The 18,368-nt window shown below is 40.2% G+C and overlaps 1 protein-coding gene across 7 annotated transcripts in view; it reads left to right on the top strand.

The window, feature by feature from the left end:
• Positions 1–18,368, top strand: part of ptprua (protein tyrosine phosphatase receptor type Ua) — a 288,163-nt gene that overhangs the window by 255,930 nt on the left and 13,865 nt on the right. For all 7 annotated transcript variants that reach the window (XM_034094829.1, XM_034094827.2, XM_034094828.2 and 4 more), the window contains 5 exons: positions 3,428–3,525; positions 5,396–5,512; positions 7,339–7,493; positions 12,346–12,481; positions 15,427–15,576. In XM_034094829.1, coding sequence (XP_033950720.1) covers positions 3,428–3,525; positions 5,396–5,512; positions 7,339–7,493; positions 12,346–12,481; positions 15,427–15,576 — 656 coding nt within the window. The remainder of the gene's footprint in view (positions 1–3,427; positions 3,526–5,395; positions 5,513–7,338; positions 7,494–12,345; positions 12,482–15,426; positions 15,577–18,368) is intronic.

Genomic DNA, 18,368 nt, shown 5'->3' with positions numbered 1-18,368 from the left:
GGACTCTTTAAAGTAGAGGCACTACATACTGATATACACCTGAACATCAGCAGGAGAGGACTCTTTAAAGTAGAGGCACTACATACTGATATACACCTGAACAACAGCAGGAGAGGACTCTTTAAAGTAGAGACATACTGATATACAGCTGAACATCAGCAGGAGAGGACTCTTTAAAGTAGAGACGCTACATACTGATATACACCTGAACATCAGCAGGAGAGGACTCTTTAAAGTAGAGACATACTGATATACACCTGAACATCAGCAGGAGATGACTCTTTAAAGTAGAGATGCTACATACTGATATACACCTGAACATCAGCAGGAGAGGACTCTTTAAAGTAGAGACACTACATACTGATATACACCTGAACATCAGCAGGAGAGGACTCTTTAAAGTAGAGACACTACAGTACATACTGATATACACCTGGACATCAGCAGGAGAGGACTCTTTAAAGTAGAGACATACTGATATACACCTGAATATCAGCAGGAGAGGACTCTTTAAAGTAGAGAAGCTACATACTGATATACACCTGAACATCAGCAGGAGAGGACTCTTTAAAGTAGAGACGCTACATACTGATATAGACCTAAACATCAACAGGAGAGGACTCTTTAAAGTAGAGACATACTGATCTACACCTGAATATCAGCAGGAAAGGACTCTTTAAAGTAGAGACACTACATATACACCTGCACATCAGCAGGAGAGGACTCTTTAAAGTAGAGGCACTACATACTGATATACACCTGAACATCAGCAGGAGAGGACTCTTTAAAGTAGAGGCACTACATACTGATATACACCTGAACAACAGCAGGAGAGGACTCTTTAAAGTAGAGACATACTGATATACAGCTGAACATCAGCAGGAGAGGACTCTTTAAAGTAGAGACGCTACATACTGATATACACCTGAACATCAGCAGGAGAGGACTCTTAAAGTAGAGACATACTGATATACAGCTGAACATCAGCAGGAGAGGACTCTTTAAAGTAGAGACGCTACATACTGATATACACCTGAACATCAGCAGGAGAGGACTCTTTAAAGTAGAGACCCTACATAATGATATACAGCTGAACATCAGCAGGAGAGGACTCTTTAAAGTAGAGACACTACATACTGATATACACCTGGACATCAGCAGGAGAGGACTCTTTAAAGTAGAGACACTACATACTGATATACACCTGAACATCAGCAGGAGAGAACTCTTTAAAGTAGAGACACTACATACTGATATACACCTGAACATCAGCAGGAGAGGACTCTTTAAAGTAGAGACGCTACATACTGATATACACCTGAACATCAGCAGGAGAGGACTCTTTAAAGTAGAGACCCTACATAATGATATACAGCTGAACATCAGCAGGAGAGGACTCTTTAAAGTAGAGACACTACATACTGATATACACCTGGACATCAGCAGGAGAGGACTCTTTAAAGTAGAGACACTACATACTGATATACACCTGAACATCAGCAGGAGAGGACTCTTTAAAGTAGAGACACTACATACTGATATACACCTGAACATCAGCAGGATATGTCTTAAAGGAAAGGATCTGAGTAATGTTCTATAGAAACCAACAGGGGAGTGAGTTTTGCGTAACTATGCAGAGGAGGTTGAAGTGTCTGCTGAAGTGTCTGCCCACGTGCTCTTATTAAACGCACAGTATAATGTTTGCTCACCTCGGGTCGGCTTCAGTAAAACACCTTATCTGTTATTAAAGAGAAACATCTCTGCACATGTTCTGATTTTTAACAAGTGTTTCTCCTTCTCCTTTGCATCTCGCTGCCTTTACATGTTGTGCCCTGCAGCGTCTAGTCAAGTGCACACTTTCTGATTAATCTTCTTGACAAGTGTTGAAGAAAAGGAAGTGAAAATAAGTTTGTTTCTCGCGTTTGTTTTTCCGGGGAGCTCTTCATGCAGCCATGTGTGTCTGTCTTTTCATCAGGTGTGATGCTTTTCATACCAGGCATTACCCCTTCTGCTATCACATCACTTTGATCACTCTCCAACAGCTACGTGTTCATCACAGAGGCTGCTGCTACTTTCTTAGTTATTGTTTCAAACCTTATGAACCGCGCCTGGTACATAAAGGACTTCTCCAATGTTGAGGATCTTTCAAATTATAGTCCTTTATTCAGAGGGTTTCAAGGATGCTTGTGTTTTCTTCCACAATTCTAAAACAACCACAATGCATTTCCTGTGCACAGATTTGGAAAAAGAGAATATGCAATACACTCTCAATTATTTGGTTGCCTAGAATATTTTGTAGGCGTCCTTCAAAGGAAGCATGTTTGACTTTGAGATTTGACACGATATTTAAAATTAGTGAGGAAATTATTATTATTTTTTGTTTTATACAAATATGTCAACATAATTCATTTAAACTAATGAATACAATTTAAAAAAATGATAATGAAAACAAAATAAAAAAATTAATGAATAATAATAATAATAAGTAATGCATTTAAAACATATGAAAAAAACCTAATAAAGATAAAATAGGGGTGAATAAATTATAATTGTTAATAAAAAATTATAAATAGATTTAAGAATATTAAAAGTAAATTAAATTACAAGAAAGCGTTTGTTCTCATTTTAAACAATATTTAGTACTTATATTAATGCTAATAATTTCAATATGTTCTACATTTAGTCTCTTATTAGTGTAAATGTATTCCTGTAAAATGTAGCTTTTATAATCAACAAGTATACCATATAATCAATGTTAATTTATCATGTTAAAAATGTTTTAATTAATCTTAAAAAAAATCATATTTTAATTGTTTTTACATATATAATTGCCCCATATCCAAAATAGTAATCGGTCATAAATTAACGTATGTTTTACAGTTAATACGGTGTGTTTTCTGTGTACAAAACCTGAAATAAATGACTAAATGCATCACGATAAAAAAAAAAAAACTGCTACTACTACCAGGGATTATAGCCTTGCTTTAAAGCAGTCATCCAGGTGGCCTACACACAGCATAATGTTCCCATTAAACGGAGTGCGTGGTGTAAATGAATAGACATCTTGTTCTCTATGCCTGTGTTAGTCAGAAGATGAAGGAGGAGGATGCGATATTATCAACGGCAAGCTGTAATGAAATCAATGAAAGTGTCATATTGTGCAGGAGGAAGTGATTTGTGTCGGAGCGAGGCGATACGGCCGCTTGTTTGCACAATGGCGGAGGATTTGTGGGTGTATTGAAATGACATTTGTGCGTAGAGTGTTGGGGGAACACAGAGCGGGCGATAGTTCACCGTGGCGCTGACACATTGTTACTCTGGCATGGATTACACTGCCTCTACATTCATGTTTATTGCTGCTATTTTCTCTGACTTATGGCTCATCTCTCCTCCTCCTCCTCTTCCTCCTCCTCGTCCTCCTCTGCAGGCCCAAAGCAGGAGATGATCTACGACTTCTGGCGGATGGTTTGGCAGGAGAACTGCTTCAGTATTGTCATGATCACCAAGCTGGTGGAGGTGGGCCGGGTAAGGCTTCCCTCCCTTTGTGTCCTGTGACCTCTGAAGCCTCCTGTGAAGATAGATCCAATCCAATTCAACTTATATACAGTAGCACATTCAAAAACAACAGAGTCGACCAAAGTGCTGTACATCAATATATATATAAAAAAAGCAGCATAAATACATTTAGACAAAACCGATAGGACAAAAAGAAACAATAAAACCATCCTTATAGCCACAGACTGGAAACCCTCATACATGATGTAAACACATTTTAAAACACAACCTAATAGAAAACCCCAATTTAGAAACACAGACTGATACGACTTATACGTGGTCTGCAAAAGCACGGGAGAACAAGTATGTCTTTCAACGAGATTTAAAAACAGGCATGGAGGTGTATTTGTGGAGCTCCCTAGCTGCTGCTGCTGCTCTGAGTCGTGGGAGTGATCTGCTGTTAGAGGCGGAGCTGCAAGATCCCAGCTGTTTACAGGAGGCCTTGTTACACCAGTTTATATAGTGGCCGTTTCTCAATCGCGAGGATGCTGGCTTGGTAGTCGCATACTTCCAAGTCACTTCCTTCAGAAACAAAGCAAGTATGCTTCCAAGCCACGGCTTCGGAAAACGAAGAAGAATGGAACAGGCTGACAAGTGTGCCACTCTCTCTAACGGTTTCAACATAAACTGTACCGAAAATAAATACCTCACGATGTCTATCTAATTATGAACTTGCTTTACTTTCACGGAACACATTTTTGGTGATAACAAATGTAACAAAGTCACATATTTACCAACATGTTCTACGCCACTACATACTTACATTTAAATGTGTGCTGCGTCGGTTCAGCCATTCTCCGCAAGGGTTTTTGAAATTGGTCCGTGCGCAAAGCATTGTGGGGATTTTAAGGACGCGAAGTCTACCCATGTGCAGCCTCGAAATTTCCCCCAAACCAAGGACGCGGCCTCGGTGGAATTCCAAGTATGCCGGAGATTGTAACAGTCCTTCGGCGGCACTCGATGACGTAGCATCCTTGAAATATTGGCTTGGAAGCCAGTATCCTCGAGATTGAGAAACGGCTATAGTGTGTGATGTGAGGAGTGAAGCGTGCACTGAACATTAAACGTATACAATGTGAACAATTAAGGTGCCACAGAAATGCTTAAAATATGAATTACAGGGTTTAATATACACACTCCACCTGTATACTGTGTGTTATGGGAGTACGTACTTTTTTTGATTCGTCAGTTTTATTTTTTAGCGGGTATTTAATACTTAGAAAGAAGTGTATTTTTATTTTTAAACCTTTTATTGAAAACACATTCTAGTTTACTAACATTTCAAGATACATTAAAACTATGAATATAGTTAATAATGATAATACAAAAAGAATAAAATAAAACAATATTAATAAATGGCAAAAAATAATGTCAACTTGTGAAAAAATGAAATAAAAATTAATGTTAAATAAAGAAAATGTATAATAATAATAATAATAATGGGGGTAAATAAATAAAAAAAGTCATAGGGTAAAGAAAATAAGTGATGTTATTCTTCCTAAAGACTCTGCCCAGGCTTTGTAGGTCCAACAAATATACATTTTTAAATCTTAAAATGAGTCCACAGCCTGAAGCAGCCCTGAAAAGACACTGAAATATAAAATATCTACTTTGAAACCTAAAAGTAAAGGTTTGTCTGTATTTTAACAGACAGAGAGAGGATTGAACGCTTATCTCCCCTCTGTGTCTCTTTTGGTGTCAAATCTGACGGTGGAAATGATTGGCAAACTTTGGTAAATATTAAGAAAAGGTCACACAGGATGAGAGCTTAGCAGCGTGCCTTCATGTTGTGTGTGAAGCAGTGTGTGTGTGTGTGTCTGAACTCTTGGTTGTGTTTCAGATGAAGTGCTGTAAGTACTGGCCGGACGACACAGAGCTGTACGGAGACATTAAGATCACGCTGCTGAAGACCGAGGCGCTGGCCGAGTACACGGTGCGCACCTTCGCCATGGAGAGGGTGAGGAACACTATTATTATTATTATTATTATTATTATTATTATTATTATACTATCCACTTTGTTTTGAGCCAATTTCAGAATACTTCATCATAAAACATTATTATATTATAATCAATTGTGGAAATGACTAGATACATTAGGCGCTTTCACACCGGAGTAATTTTCCCAGTATAGTTCCGATATATTTCCAAAAATGTTCATACCAAAAAAATCCGGAACTAGAACTTAGTTCATGAAAACCTCTTCTCCCCCTTGGGAGCGGTGGAGATGAGGAGGTGTCGGCGTTCTGGCGATTTACTCGGAAGGCTTCAGTAGAAGCTGCTGGGAGTCCCAGGATGAAGGGAGTCCCAGCAGCTTCTAGGGTTAGGGTAAAGCCAGCCCCCAACTCCGGGGACTTCCGGCCGGGGCCTTCCAGGCCGGGGACTTCGGGTGGCAGTATACGCCGTGAAGTTGTTTGCGGCCTGCCAGTAAACCCGAAGAAGAAGAAGAAGAAGAAGTGACGTCAGCGGCTTCATTTGCCTAATCCTCCCTCAGGGAACTTATTCCGGTGTGAACGCTATCTGTACTTGGTCCATGAGAACTAAAGAGTTCTGATGAACTAAGTACGGCAAAGTACTTGGAGTGAAAGCGCCTATATACAGTACAGTACTTAAGAACCATTTTGAGGTACTTTACTTGAGGTTTCCACTTCATGCTACCTAATACTTCTAATCCCCTACATTTAAAAGTGAAATACTAGATTCAGTTTACATCTTAAGTTACTACATGTTGCATTCAAAACATTGAATACACTTTTATCATAATGGAACTTAAAGTCAAAACTAGTGGAATAACTGCCTGAGGTACAACAAGGAAAACATGTCTAATATTTTACAAAACGAAAATGTTATTATAAATATGATTTAATAAGGTATTCAATAATGTAGAATATAATGTGCTTTTAATATATCTTCAAAATTGTATTCCTTTTTAGTGTTTATTAAATAAGAACAAGACATCAAAAACTACAAAACAGAACACATATTTATGCCAAATGTAGCCCCTAGCTTATTTCCATCTGTAGTCTCTGAGAAAGTACACACAACCATCTACACTTAAACTTGAAATAGAGACAGGTCAAACACTGATCATTATAATAAAACAGCACATTTATCACTACGCATTTCAAATCACGATTCATTTCAATCAGAAAACGTGGACCACGGCCAAATTGATGTTCACAAAACTTCGCTCAATCGTCGTTTTTTGCGACACGGTAAAGAAATTCTTGATTTGATCTGATTTATTTTGAATGTGTAAAACAAAAATACAAAATAATTATAATAATAATGAAATTGATAAACAAAAATATTACTGACTTACAAATTATATATAAACGGATGATCGACCTAATTACACATCCGAAAAGGGGTGGGAAGAAGTTTACACTGATTTAAACCCTTCTCCCAAAAATTAAATAATTAACATATATATCTTTTTTTTGCCCAATTTTTAAAAATTAATTATCAATTTTATTTATAAGTGCACTTTTCATTTGAGCAAACAAAACTGAAAGTGCTACAGAATAAAATGGTTGAAACAAAACAACAAAAACAAAGCAGAATAAAAGCACTGGCATTTACGCTGGCATGGCAACAAGTGGGGGTTTTAAAAATCTAGTAAAATGCTATTCTAAAAATATGCGTTTTTAGGCCTTTTTTAAAAGCATCCACAGTCTGTGGTGTCCTCAGCTGGTTTGGGAAGGCATAAGGCTCGGTCTCCATAGAAATACATTTGTTATTCAAAATAAAAGCATGTCCTCACATGTGCTTGTGTGTCTTGCAGAGAGGATACCCGGCCAAACACGAGGTGTGTCAGTTCCACTTCACGTCGTGGCCGGAGCACGGCGTCCCGTATCACGCCACCGGGCTGCTGGCCTTCCTGCGCCGCGTCAAAGCCTCGACCCCTCCTGACGGGGGGCCGGTGGTGGTGCACTGCAGGTAACAACGCTACACACACTGAAAACAAGAGAAGAAGAAGTACTCATATCTAACATTAGAGGCAAGTTTATTTATATAGTACATTCAAAGTGCTTTACAAATATGAAAGACATTTTAAAAAAAAGTCATTAAAAGGCAAAGATAATAAAATAAACATTAAAAGACAAAGTACATGAATAAAAGTTACAGTGTAGTGTAAGATATGAATAGAGGTCACCTATTATGCAAAATCCACTTCTTCATGTCTCTTCTACATCAACATGTGTCCCCTCTTCTTCATGTATCTTCTACACCAACATGTGTCCCCTCTTCTTCATGTCTCTTCTACATCAACATGTGTCCCCTCTTCTCCATGTCTCTTCTACATCAACATGTGTCCCCTCTTCGTCATGTCTCTTCTACATCAACATGTGTCCCCTCTTCTTCATGTCTCTTCTACATCAACATGAGTCCCCTCTTCTTCATGTCTCTTCTACATCAACATGTGTCCCCTCTTCTTCATGTCTCTTCTACATCAACATGTGTCCCCTCTTCTTCATGTCTCTTCTACATCAACATGTGTCCCCTCTTCTTCATGTCTCTTCTACATCAACATGTGTCCCCTCTTCTTCATGTATCTTCTACACCAACATGTGTCCCCTCTTCTCCATGTCTCTTCTACATCAACATGTGTCCCCTCTTCTTCATGTGTCTTCTACTTCAACATGGGTCCCCTCTTCTCCATGTCTCTTCTACATCAACATGTGTCCCCTCTTCTTCATGTCTCTTCTACATCAACATGTGTCCCCTCTGTGGAAAGAGACTCTGAAAGTTTCAGGAACAAAGATTCTCTCTCTTTTTGTCCTGATCCATTTATATAAAAACATATATATATAAGTTTCTTATTGTACGTCGCTTTGGATAAAAGCGTCAGCTAAATGTAATGTAATGTAATATAATATAAAAGCACATTTATTTCCTCTCCAGTTTGCGTTTATTTTTTTACATTTCCTAAAATAGCTCTCAGCTCCTCGGTGCTGTGTAGGAGGAAAGTGACAAACACAGAAACCTAAAAAGTGAAATAACACTTTACGACAGGATGTTCACACATAACCAGCGAGAAATCCACAAAGGCGTAGGCAGAGTCTGGGTTTTTGACTATCAAGGAACATGTCTGCCTCTTCTGTGAAGGATTTTAAATTCTCACGGACGTTTCCCTCCACCTGTGAATGATTTATCTGCATCGCAAGTCTTTGCATTAGAGCTCAGTGAGGAATGTGGTAGAAAAGTGACATAAAGTAAACAAAATGTGCCTGGTTGAAGGGAAGGTTTTTTGACACCATTTTTTTTCGAAAAAGCAAAAATAACACCAGTCACTACAACTCCACCAGAAACCCTCAAAAGACATGCAAATAAAGAATACAAGGATCATAATATTTCTAAATAAGGTCCAGAGGCCTATTTATTGAATTTGTTTGTTCACTCTGCCCATAGTTTTTCAAAACATGTCCTTTATTTCTCAACAGTTTTATTGGAAAATATGCCGTAAAGTACGCTTTACCACTGCAGGGCCTCGCACGGCTTAGTACGGTATAGTTAGGCCTTGTTGGGCCCACTTTATGCTGCGTTTCCATTACAGTTTAGTAGCTTGGGCAGTAACTATAGTAACGCAGTGTAGGCGGAGCCGTGACGTCATCTTCAATGCGAAACACAAAACAAAACATCAGCCGTTAGCTCTTAGCCCTCAGAGCTCACAGCTCCTCATATCTCTTCAGAAACTTGACAAATGCATATATAACGTTAGCTTAGCCGATCTCCATTCAGAAAACACGCATTTTAAAAGGTTTTTCGCCTGCCGTCTGTCTGCAGACTTGTCAAAGCATTAATTCATGTTTTTTACTAACCGGTATCAGTATGTTGTTACTTCGGCATCATTTTGAAACGTATATTACAATTAAATCACGGTAAAATGTATTCATTGTGTTGTAGCGATTCTCTCACTAGTTTAGCATACTCAGCCCGGTTGTTGGCCCGGAAAGAACCACAATTTTTGAGGGCCAGAAAAACTGTGAAAAGGTACCCGTTAGCCAGAACTACATTATACTATATTAAACCGTGCTACTCGCTGCAGTGGAAATGCGCCTTCACAGAAGAGGATTATGTGGAACGATTTTTGAGATCTGACCAAAAGTGATTTTTTTTCATTTTTTTATTAATTCTGACTTTTTCTCGGATTACAATTATTTTCTTAGAATTCTGAGGTCATAGTCAGGATTATTACTTTTTTCTCTATATTCTGAATATTTTCTCAGAATTCAGATTTTAAGTTTGAGATCACGTTTTGGCCCTTATCCTCTGCCGTACTTGGGCTATGAATAGAACAATTTGAAAGGTTTCCAGACTCAAAGGCTTTATTGTCATATCCAAAGTGGCTACAGCGTAGTTTTGGCAATAACATTAAAAGTCAGAGGCTATAAGACAAAAACAATAACAATAGTGCAAGAGAATGTTGCAAGATACCAATGTGCAAATACATGCATGAATAAGTAAACTATATACATATAACATAGAGTACGATTGCAGAATATAAAATAAATACTTACAGTGGAATATTTTTGAATGTACATGAAAGCCAAAGCTACTGACATTAAGAATCTTGTCCAAGGGACACTTTGTAATTATTAACTGCATGAGATCGAATCGCTGAATCCTGATTGGTAGATTCCCTTTCAACCCCAGAGCAAATCATATTTAGATATAGCTTTATGCACTTTTACCACAAGCTTAACTCCAATTAAATCCATCTGCTGTACAAGCAAAGCTGCCTTTTGTGTTTATTCTACCTTTCTTAACCTGATTGCATTGTACACAATGCGTTACCAGGTCAACCCGACATGTTATTATATCGCTGAATACCAACACCGGTAATATATGTGCATTAAAGGTGAAGAATGAAGGATATGAAACATCACAGGGTCGCTGAGGTCGTCAGTAATCACTGTGTAGAGATGTTGTTTTTATTTTAAAATAGTTGTTTGACTCATAAATGATGGGCTTGTTTCAGTGCATCCGTGCTCTGCAGGAGGTTTAGTGTATTATGTTCAGAGTAATATAGGAAGGAAATACTGATGAAAGACGAGGTAAAGAACCAGGGTTTGAATCAGATGTGTTTAAAGCAACAAAGCTTTCAGATTCTTAAAGGTCTCATGTCACGGCCATTTCTACTGATCATAATTCCATTGTGGAGGTCGACTAGAATAGATTTATATTTTGCAATGTTCCAAACTCACATTGGTTTCTCACAGCATCTCTGTATAGCATGTGTATTCACTCTCTGTCCTACACGGCTTGTTGGAGCTCCAGCCCCCCCCCTCCTTGTGAGCCCAGTGGCCGTCTGCGAGACAGCGAGACACAGCGAAACCCAGCCCGAGCACACACACACCCGCAGCCTGGCTGGGAGTTTGTGTGTGTGCTCACACACAGACTCACAGCCTCGCCGCGTCCCGCCGTCTCAGGCTGAGAAATCGGCGGAGCTGCAGCTGAGAAAAGATGGAGTATGTGTGTGTGAGGAATTAACGTAACGGCTCCGCGGACGTTACGTTACGTCACTAGACCCAAATATGTCACTGTACCCAGGAAGAAAAAGAGAAATCTCCAAGGAGGCGTTCTGGCGCAGCATAGACGGGTATTGTCTGCAGACCCGGCGTCGTGGGAGGGCCAGGCCCCCCATTTGACATTCCTGCCCTCCCCCAATAAACACGTTTTTAATTATTATTATTTTTTAGTTATAAACTGTGAACTTTAATGCTACGGTGATATCAGATAGTAATGTAAGAGTAATACATGGAAAACAGGTATGAAATACTATATGACAGTAAAACAAGAATACAGTTTAAAAGGTGAGTGATTTGTAAAATATCCATTACAAAAAAAAAAAAAAATCTGCTTTCAGGTCTGTTTCATAAAGGTGTTGAGAGATGTATCCAGATCTCTTCATGTTGCTCTCAAAGTGCACCAGATTGATGCTTTTAACTTCAATATAAAAAAAAAAAATCGGGGTTAGGTCCACCCCCCACTTTATTTATTTTTTCTTACACCTATATGCCGTGAGCTGATTATCGAGCCTTCATTGTAACAGTTGCGGGTGTACTGTGTGTGTGCGTGTGGGGAGTGTTGCAGTAGAACATTCCACTGTAGCGCCGGTAACTAATGGGAAACCCTACATGTTTGAGCACCCTCTATGAAACGTCAAGCTACCCCACAGCACGTCCCCAAAAGAACATCTCTGGCGTCGACACTGGCCGCGGTTTTGTGTGCCCTCTCATGAAAACCATATGCCCTCGCTGTAGATGTGTTCTGGCGCCGGGTCTGGTTTTCTGTGTTAGAGATTTACTCGCGGCTACAGGGGGTACTTTGAGGGTTGTGACTCTGCAGACGGGGGACGGGTCATAATAATAATAATAAAATATAATGAAAGTGAAAGAAAGTATGACCAATATATGATAAAATACAAAAAATAATAACAATGTTTTTTTAAACATTAAACGTTAAAGTTAGATCATATAATAAAAAGATCAAATAAAATACAAAAACTTAAATAAACATAAGAAGTTAAAGTAAAATGACCAATACAAATATTATGAAAATAAAGATATGTATATCCTGGGGAGTCTTTCACAAACTGCCACACAGCACATACAGGAGAGCATTTTAAAAACTCAAAGGTTGTTCACTTTAAACTAGACTTCTTACAATGCCAGAACAGAATGGTCACAGTATTCCGTTTCTTTCTTTGCTTTCTCCTTACCTTAAGACCTTTGTATGTCCTCTGTATACTGATGCTTGTGTGTTGTGTTGTTCTTCCTCCTCACAGCATGGGGGCGGGGCGGACCGGCTGCTACATCGTTCTGGACGTCATGCTGGATATGGCCGAGTGTGAGGGCGTGGTGGACATCTACAACTGTGTGAAGACCCTCTGCTCCCGACGCATCAACATGATCCAGACCGAGGTGAGTGCTTCTTTACTTTAAGGTCACCTATTAATCCTCTTCTTCATGTCTCTTCTACATCAACATGTGTCCCCTCTTCTTCATGTCTCTTCTACATAAACATGTGTCCCCTCTTCTTCATGTCTCTTCTACATCAACATGTGTCCCCTCTTCTTCATGTCTCTTCTACATCAACATGTGTCCCCTCTTCTTCATGTCTCCTCTACATCAACATGTGTCCCCTCTTCTTCATGTCTCTTCTACATCAACATGTGTCCCCTCTTCTTCATGTCTCTTCTACATCAACATGTGTCCCCTCTTCTTCATGTCTCTTCTACATCAACATGTGTCCCCTCTTCTTCATGTCTCTTCTACATCAACATGTGTCCCCTCTTCTTCATGTCTCTTCTACATCAACATGTGTCCCCTCTTCTTCATGTCTCTTCTACATCAACATGTGTCCCCTCTTCTTCATGTCTCTTCTACATCAACATGTGTCCCCTCTTCTTCATGTCTCCTCTACATCAACATGTGTCCCCTCTTCTTCATGTCTCTTCTACATCAACATGTGTCCCCTCTTCTTCATGTCTCTTCTACATCAACATGTGTCCCCTCTTCTTCATGTCTCTTCTACATCAACATGTGTCCCCTCTTCTTCATGTCTCTACATCAACATGTGTCCCCTCTTCTTCATGTTTCTTCTACATCAACATGTGTCCCCTCTTCTTCATGTCTCTTCTACATCAACATGTGTCCCCTCTTCTTCATGTCTCTTCTACATCAACATGTGTCCCCTCTTCTTCATGTCTCCTCTACATCAACATGTGTCCCCTCTTCTTCATGTCTCTTCTACATCAACATGTGTCCCCTCTTCTTCATGTCTCTTCTACATCAACATGTGTCCCCTCTTCTTCATGTCTCTTCTACATCAACATGTGTCCCCTCTTCTTCATGTCTCCTCTACATCAACATGTGTCCCCTCTTCTTCATGTCTCCTCTACATCACCATGTGTCCCCTCTTCTTCATGTCTCTTCTATATCAACATGTGTCCCCTCTTCTTCATGTCTCTTCTACATCAACATGTGTCCCCTCTTCTTCATGTCTCTTCTACATCAACATGTGTCCCCTCTTCTTCATGTCTCTTCTACATCAACATGTGTCCCCTCTTCTTCATGTCTCTTCTACATCAACATGTGTCCCCTCTTCTTCATGTCTCTTCTACATCAACATGTGTCCCCTCTGTGGAAAGAGATTCTGAAAGTTTCAGGAACAAAGATTCTCTCTTTTTGTCCTGATCCTTTTTTATAAAAACCTGTCTGAAATGAGCTGATCAGATTTTGGCTACTTTATGATGTCATCACGATGTGTTGTCTTGTGTAACCATTAGCCAATCAGCAGCCAAGTTAACCCCCCCCCCCACCTTATCACCTGAATCTCCTCTAGAGCACCATTGAGTTCTTTGTAACCAAATCTCTCTCAGAGGGGCGTGGGGAGGGGCTCCTTATTTTCATCTAAAGTAACAGACAGAGAATCAGCACTTTGGAAACAGGGCTGAAACAGAGGGGATTATGGGTAATGCTGCAACGATCTGTTTGGTGTTTGGAGCCAAACACTTCAGAGACATGTTTTGTATATATCTGAGAGCTATAATGTATTGATGAAAAACAGTATAATATGGGACCTTTAAGATATTAAACATATATTGATGAAATCCCTTGATGGTGTCTCATCTCAGGCCCAGGTAGTGTCTCAAAGTTAAATGGAATCAACACTTTAAGTCTCATTTCAATAAAGGACTTGACTTGTTTACAGTAGTTCAGGAGCACAGGCCAGAACATATGGTAATGTTTACACAAATGTTTAATGTATTTCTGTTTAAGAAAACCGGTTGAGTTTTACATTTTTCAACCCAAATCCCCTCCAGGTCCGGGCGGAAGGACATCCATTGTTGCTTAATCAGCTTTTACCATATTTCCAAGCTTGAATCAGATTTAAAGCTCGATTCACAAAGTCCAAAGGGTTCCCATACTTATTCTTGTCTCCAAGCCACACACATTGGAGGGTAAATATTGGAGGTAAATATTGGAGGTAAATATTGGAGGGTAAATATTGGAGGGTAAATATTGGAGGTAAATATTGGAGGTAAATATTGGAGGGTAAATATTGGAGGTAAATATTGGAGGGAAAATATTGGAGGTAAATATTGGAGGGTAAACATTGGAGGGTAAATATTGGAGGGTAAATATTGGAGGGTAAATATTGGAGGTAAATATTGGAGGTAAATATTGGAGGTTTTGAAAGCTGTTACTGTAAGTGTAATATATTATTTTCCACTAACTTGACAAACGCTAATTGTGTGTTATTCTTCTCAAAGTGTGTCCAATTTTCAAATAAACAACTCAGAAAAAGCCATTCATTATTTAAAGTTTGAGAACATTTCAGTAAATCGTCCTCTCGTAAAGTGTGAAGTGGAGAAAGAGCAGTAAATACCAAAACAATGATATTTATTGTACCTTTTCAGCTGAAGCTTGTCCACCCGTTGAATACATATTTCAGCAATTACAAAACACATTAAAAATGATAAATAAGTTGGACAGTTTTATGGCTGGTAATTTGAATGCACGCTCGCCTCTTTGATCTATTGTTTGGTTGGGTGTCAAAACAAATGTCCTCGTTAATTGCAGCGCTCGTGACAGGATTTAACGAGTGTGTGGGCAGTGTTGGTGCTCCTCTGATGTGTGTTCTCACCACTTTTTACCCCATTTATAGACATGGTGGACAATGCCTGCGAGTGGGCATGGAGATTTTAAGAACGTTTGACACTTGTGACTATTAGTCAACATTCAACAGCAGTAATACAATTCTGCATTGTGCAAGTGGGCAATTAACGGTTAGGAGGCTCTTAAGTGCAGCAAAGGCTTGTGGGTAAATGTGTGCATGTTTTTCCCTGCGCGCTGTCTCTCAGGAGCAGTACGTGTTCATCCACGACGCCATCCTGGAGGCGTGTCTGTGCGGAGAGACGGCCATCCCCGTGAACGAGTTCGCTCTGACCTACAAGGAGATGCTGAAGGTCGACACGCAGAGCAACACCTCGCCCATCAGAGAGGAGTTTCAGGTACACACACACACACACACACTCACACACACACACACACACACACACACACACACACACACACGCACACACACACACACACACACACAGACACACGCACACTCACGCAGCACACGCACACGCACATGCACACTCACGCAGCACACGCACACAGACACAAACACACTCACGCAGCACATGCACAAGCACACAGACACACACTCACGCAGCACATGCACACGCACAAGCACACGCACACTCACGCATCACACGCACACACACACACACACTCACGCAGCACATGCACACGCACACAGACACACACTCACGCAGCACACGCACACAGACACACACACACACACATTCACGCAGCACACGCACACATACACACACACACACACACTCACGCAGCACATGCACACGCACAAGCACACGCACACAGACACACACTCACGCAGCACATGCACACACAGGGGCTAATGGGGGCGGAAATAGGTCTAAGCTGGTTGACCACTCAAAACAGGGCCGGCCAGCTAACCAATCAGAGCAGACTGGGCTCTGGTTTCAGACAGAGGGTGAAAAGAGGTGCTGCAGCACAGGCAGTATGAGGAAAATAAAGAGCTTTTTGAACATTAAAGCATGGAGACATGTAGAGACACTACATACTGATATACACCTGAACATCAGCAGGAGAGGACTCTTTACAGTAGAGACACTACATACTGATATACACCTGAACATCAGCAGGACAGGACTCTTTAAAGTAGAGACACTACATACTGATATACACCTGAACATCAGCAGGAGAGGACTCTTTAAAGTAGAGACACTACATACTGATATACACCTGAACATCAGCAGGAGAGGACTCTTTAAAGTAGAGACACTACATACTGATATACACCTGAACATCAGCAGGAGAGGACTCTTTACAGTAGAGACACTACATACTGATATACACCTGAACATCAGCAGGACAGGACTCTTTAAAGTAGAGACACTACATACTGATATACCCCTGAACATCAGCAGGAGAGGACTCTTTAAAGTAGAGACACTACATACTGATATACACCTGAACATCAGCAGGAGAGGACTCTTTAAAGTAGAGACACTACATACTGATATACACCTGAACATCAGCAGGAGAGGACTCTTTAAAGTAGAGACACTACATACTGATATACACCTGAACATCAGCAGGAGAGGACTCTTTAAAGTAGAGACACTACATACTGATATACACCTGAACATCAGCAGGAGAGGACTCTTTAAAGTAGAGACACTACATACTGATATACACCTGAACATCAGCAGGAGAGGACTCTTTAAAGTAGAGACACTACATACTGATATACACCTGAACATCAGCAGGAGAGGACTCTTTAAAGTAGAGACACTACATACTGATATACACCTGAACATCAGCAGGAGAGTACTCTTTAAAGTAGAGCCACTACATACTGATATACACCTGAACATCAGCAGGAGAGGACTCTTTATAGTAGAGACACTACATACTGATATACCCCTGAACATCAGCAGGAGAGGACTCTTTATAGTAGAGACACTACATACTGATATACCCCTGAACATCAGCAGGAGAGGACTCTTTATAGTAGAGACACTACATACTGATATACCCCTGAACATCAGCAGGAGAGGACTCTTTAAAGTAGAGACACTACATACTGATATACCCCTGAACATCAGCAGGAGAGGACTCTTTATAGTAGAGACACTACATACTGATATACCCCTGAACATCAGCAGGAGAGGACTCTTTATAGTAGAGACACTACATACTGATATACCCCTGAACATCAGCAGGAGAGGACTCTTTAAAGTAGAGACACTACATACTGATATACCCCTGAACATCAGCAGGAGAGGACTCTTTATAGTAGAGACACTACATACTGATATACCCCTGAACATCAGCAGGAGAGGACTCTTTAAAGTAGAGACACTAGATACTGATATACCCCTGAACATCAGCAGGAGAGGACTCTTTATAGTAGAGACACTACATACTGATATACCCCTGAACATCAGCAGGAGAGGACTCTTTAAAGTAGAGACACTACATACTGATATACCCCTGAACATCAGCAGGAGAGGACTCTTTATAGTAGAGACACTACATACTGATATACCCCTGAACATCAGCAGGAGAGGACTCTTTAAAGTAGAGACACTACATACTGATATACCCCTGAACATCAGCAGGAGAGGACTCTTTAAAGTAGAGACACTACATACTGATATACACCTGAACATCAGCAGGAGAGGACTCTTTAACGTAGAGCCACTACATACTGATATACACCTGAACGCAGGAGAGGACTCTTTAAAGTAGAGACACTACATACTGATATACCCCTGAACATCAGCAGGAGAGGACTCTTTATAGTAGAGACACTACATACTGATATACCCCTGAACATCAGCAGGAGAGGACTCTTTAAAGTAGAGACACTACACACTGATATACACCTGAACATCAGCAGGAGAGGACTCTTTAAAGTAGAGACACTACACACTGATATACACCTGAACATCAGCAGGAGAGGACTCTTTAAAGTAGAGACACTACATACTGATATACACCTGAACATCAGCAGGAGAGGACTCTTTAAAGTAGAGACACTACATACTGATATACACCTGGACACCAGCAGGAGAGGACTCTTTAAAGTAGAGACACTACACACTGATATACACCTGAACATCAGCAGGAGAGGACTCTTTAAAGTAGAGACACTACACACTGATATACACCTGAACATCAGCAGGAGAGGACTCTTTAAAGT

This window comes from Pseudochaenichthys georgianus, chromosome 11 (genome assembly GCF_902827115.2).
Source record: "Pseudochaenichthys georgianus chromosome 11, fPseGeo1.2, whole genome shotgun sequence".
NCBI lineage: Eukaryota > Metazoa > Chordata > Actinopteri > Perciformes > Channichthyidae > Pseudochaenichthys > Pseudochaenichthys georgianus.
The sequence above is the reverse complement of the archived record's forward strand: the minus strand, read 5'-3'. Positions and strand labels throughout refer to the sequence as shown.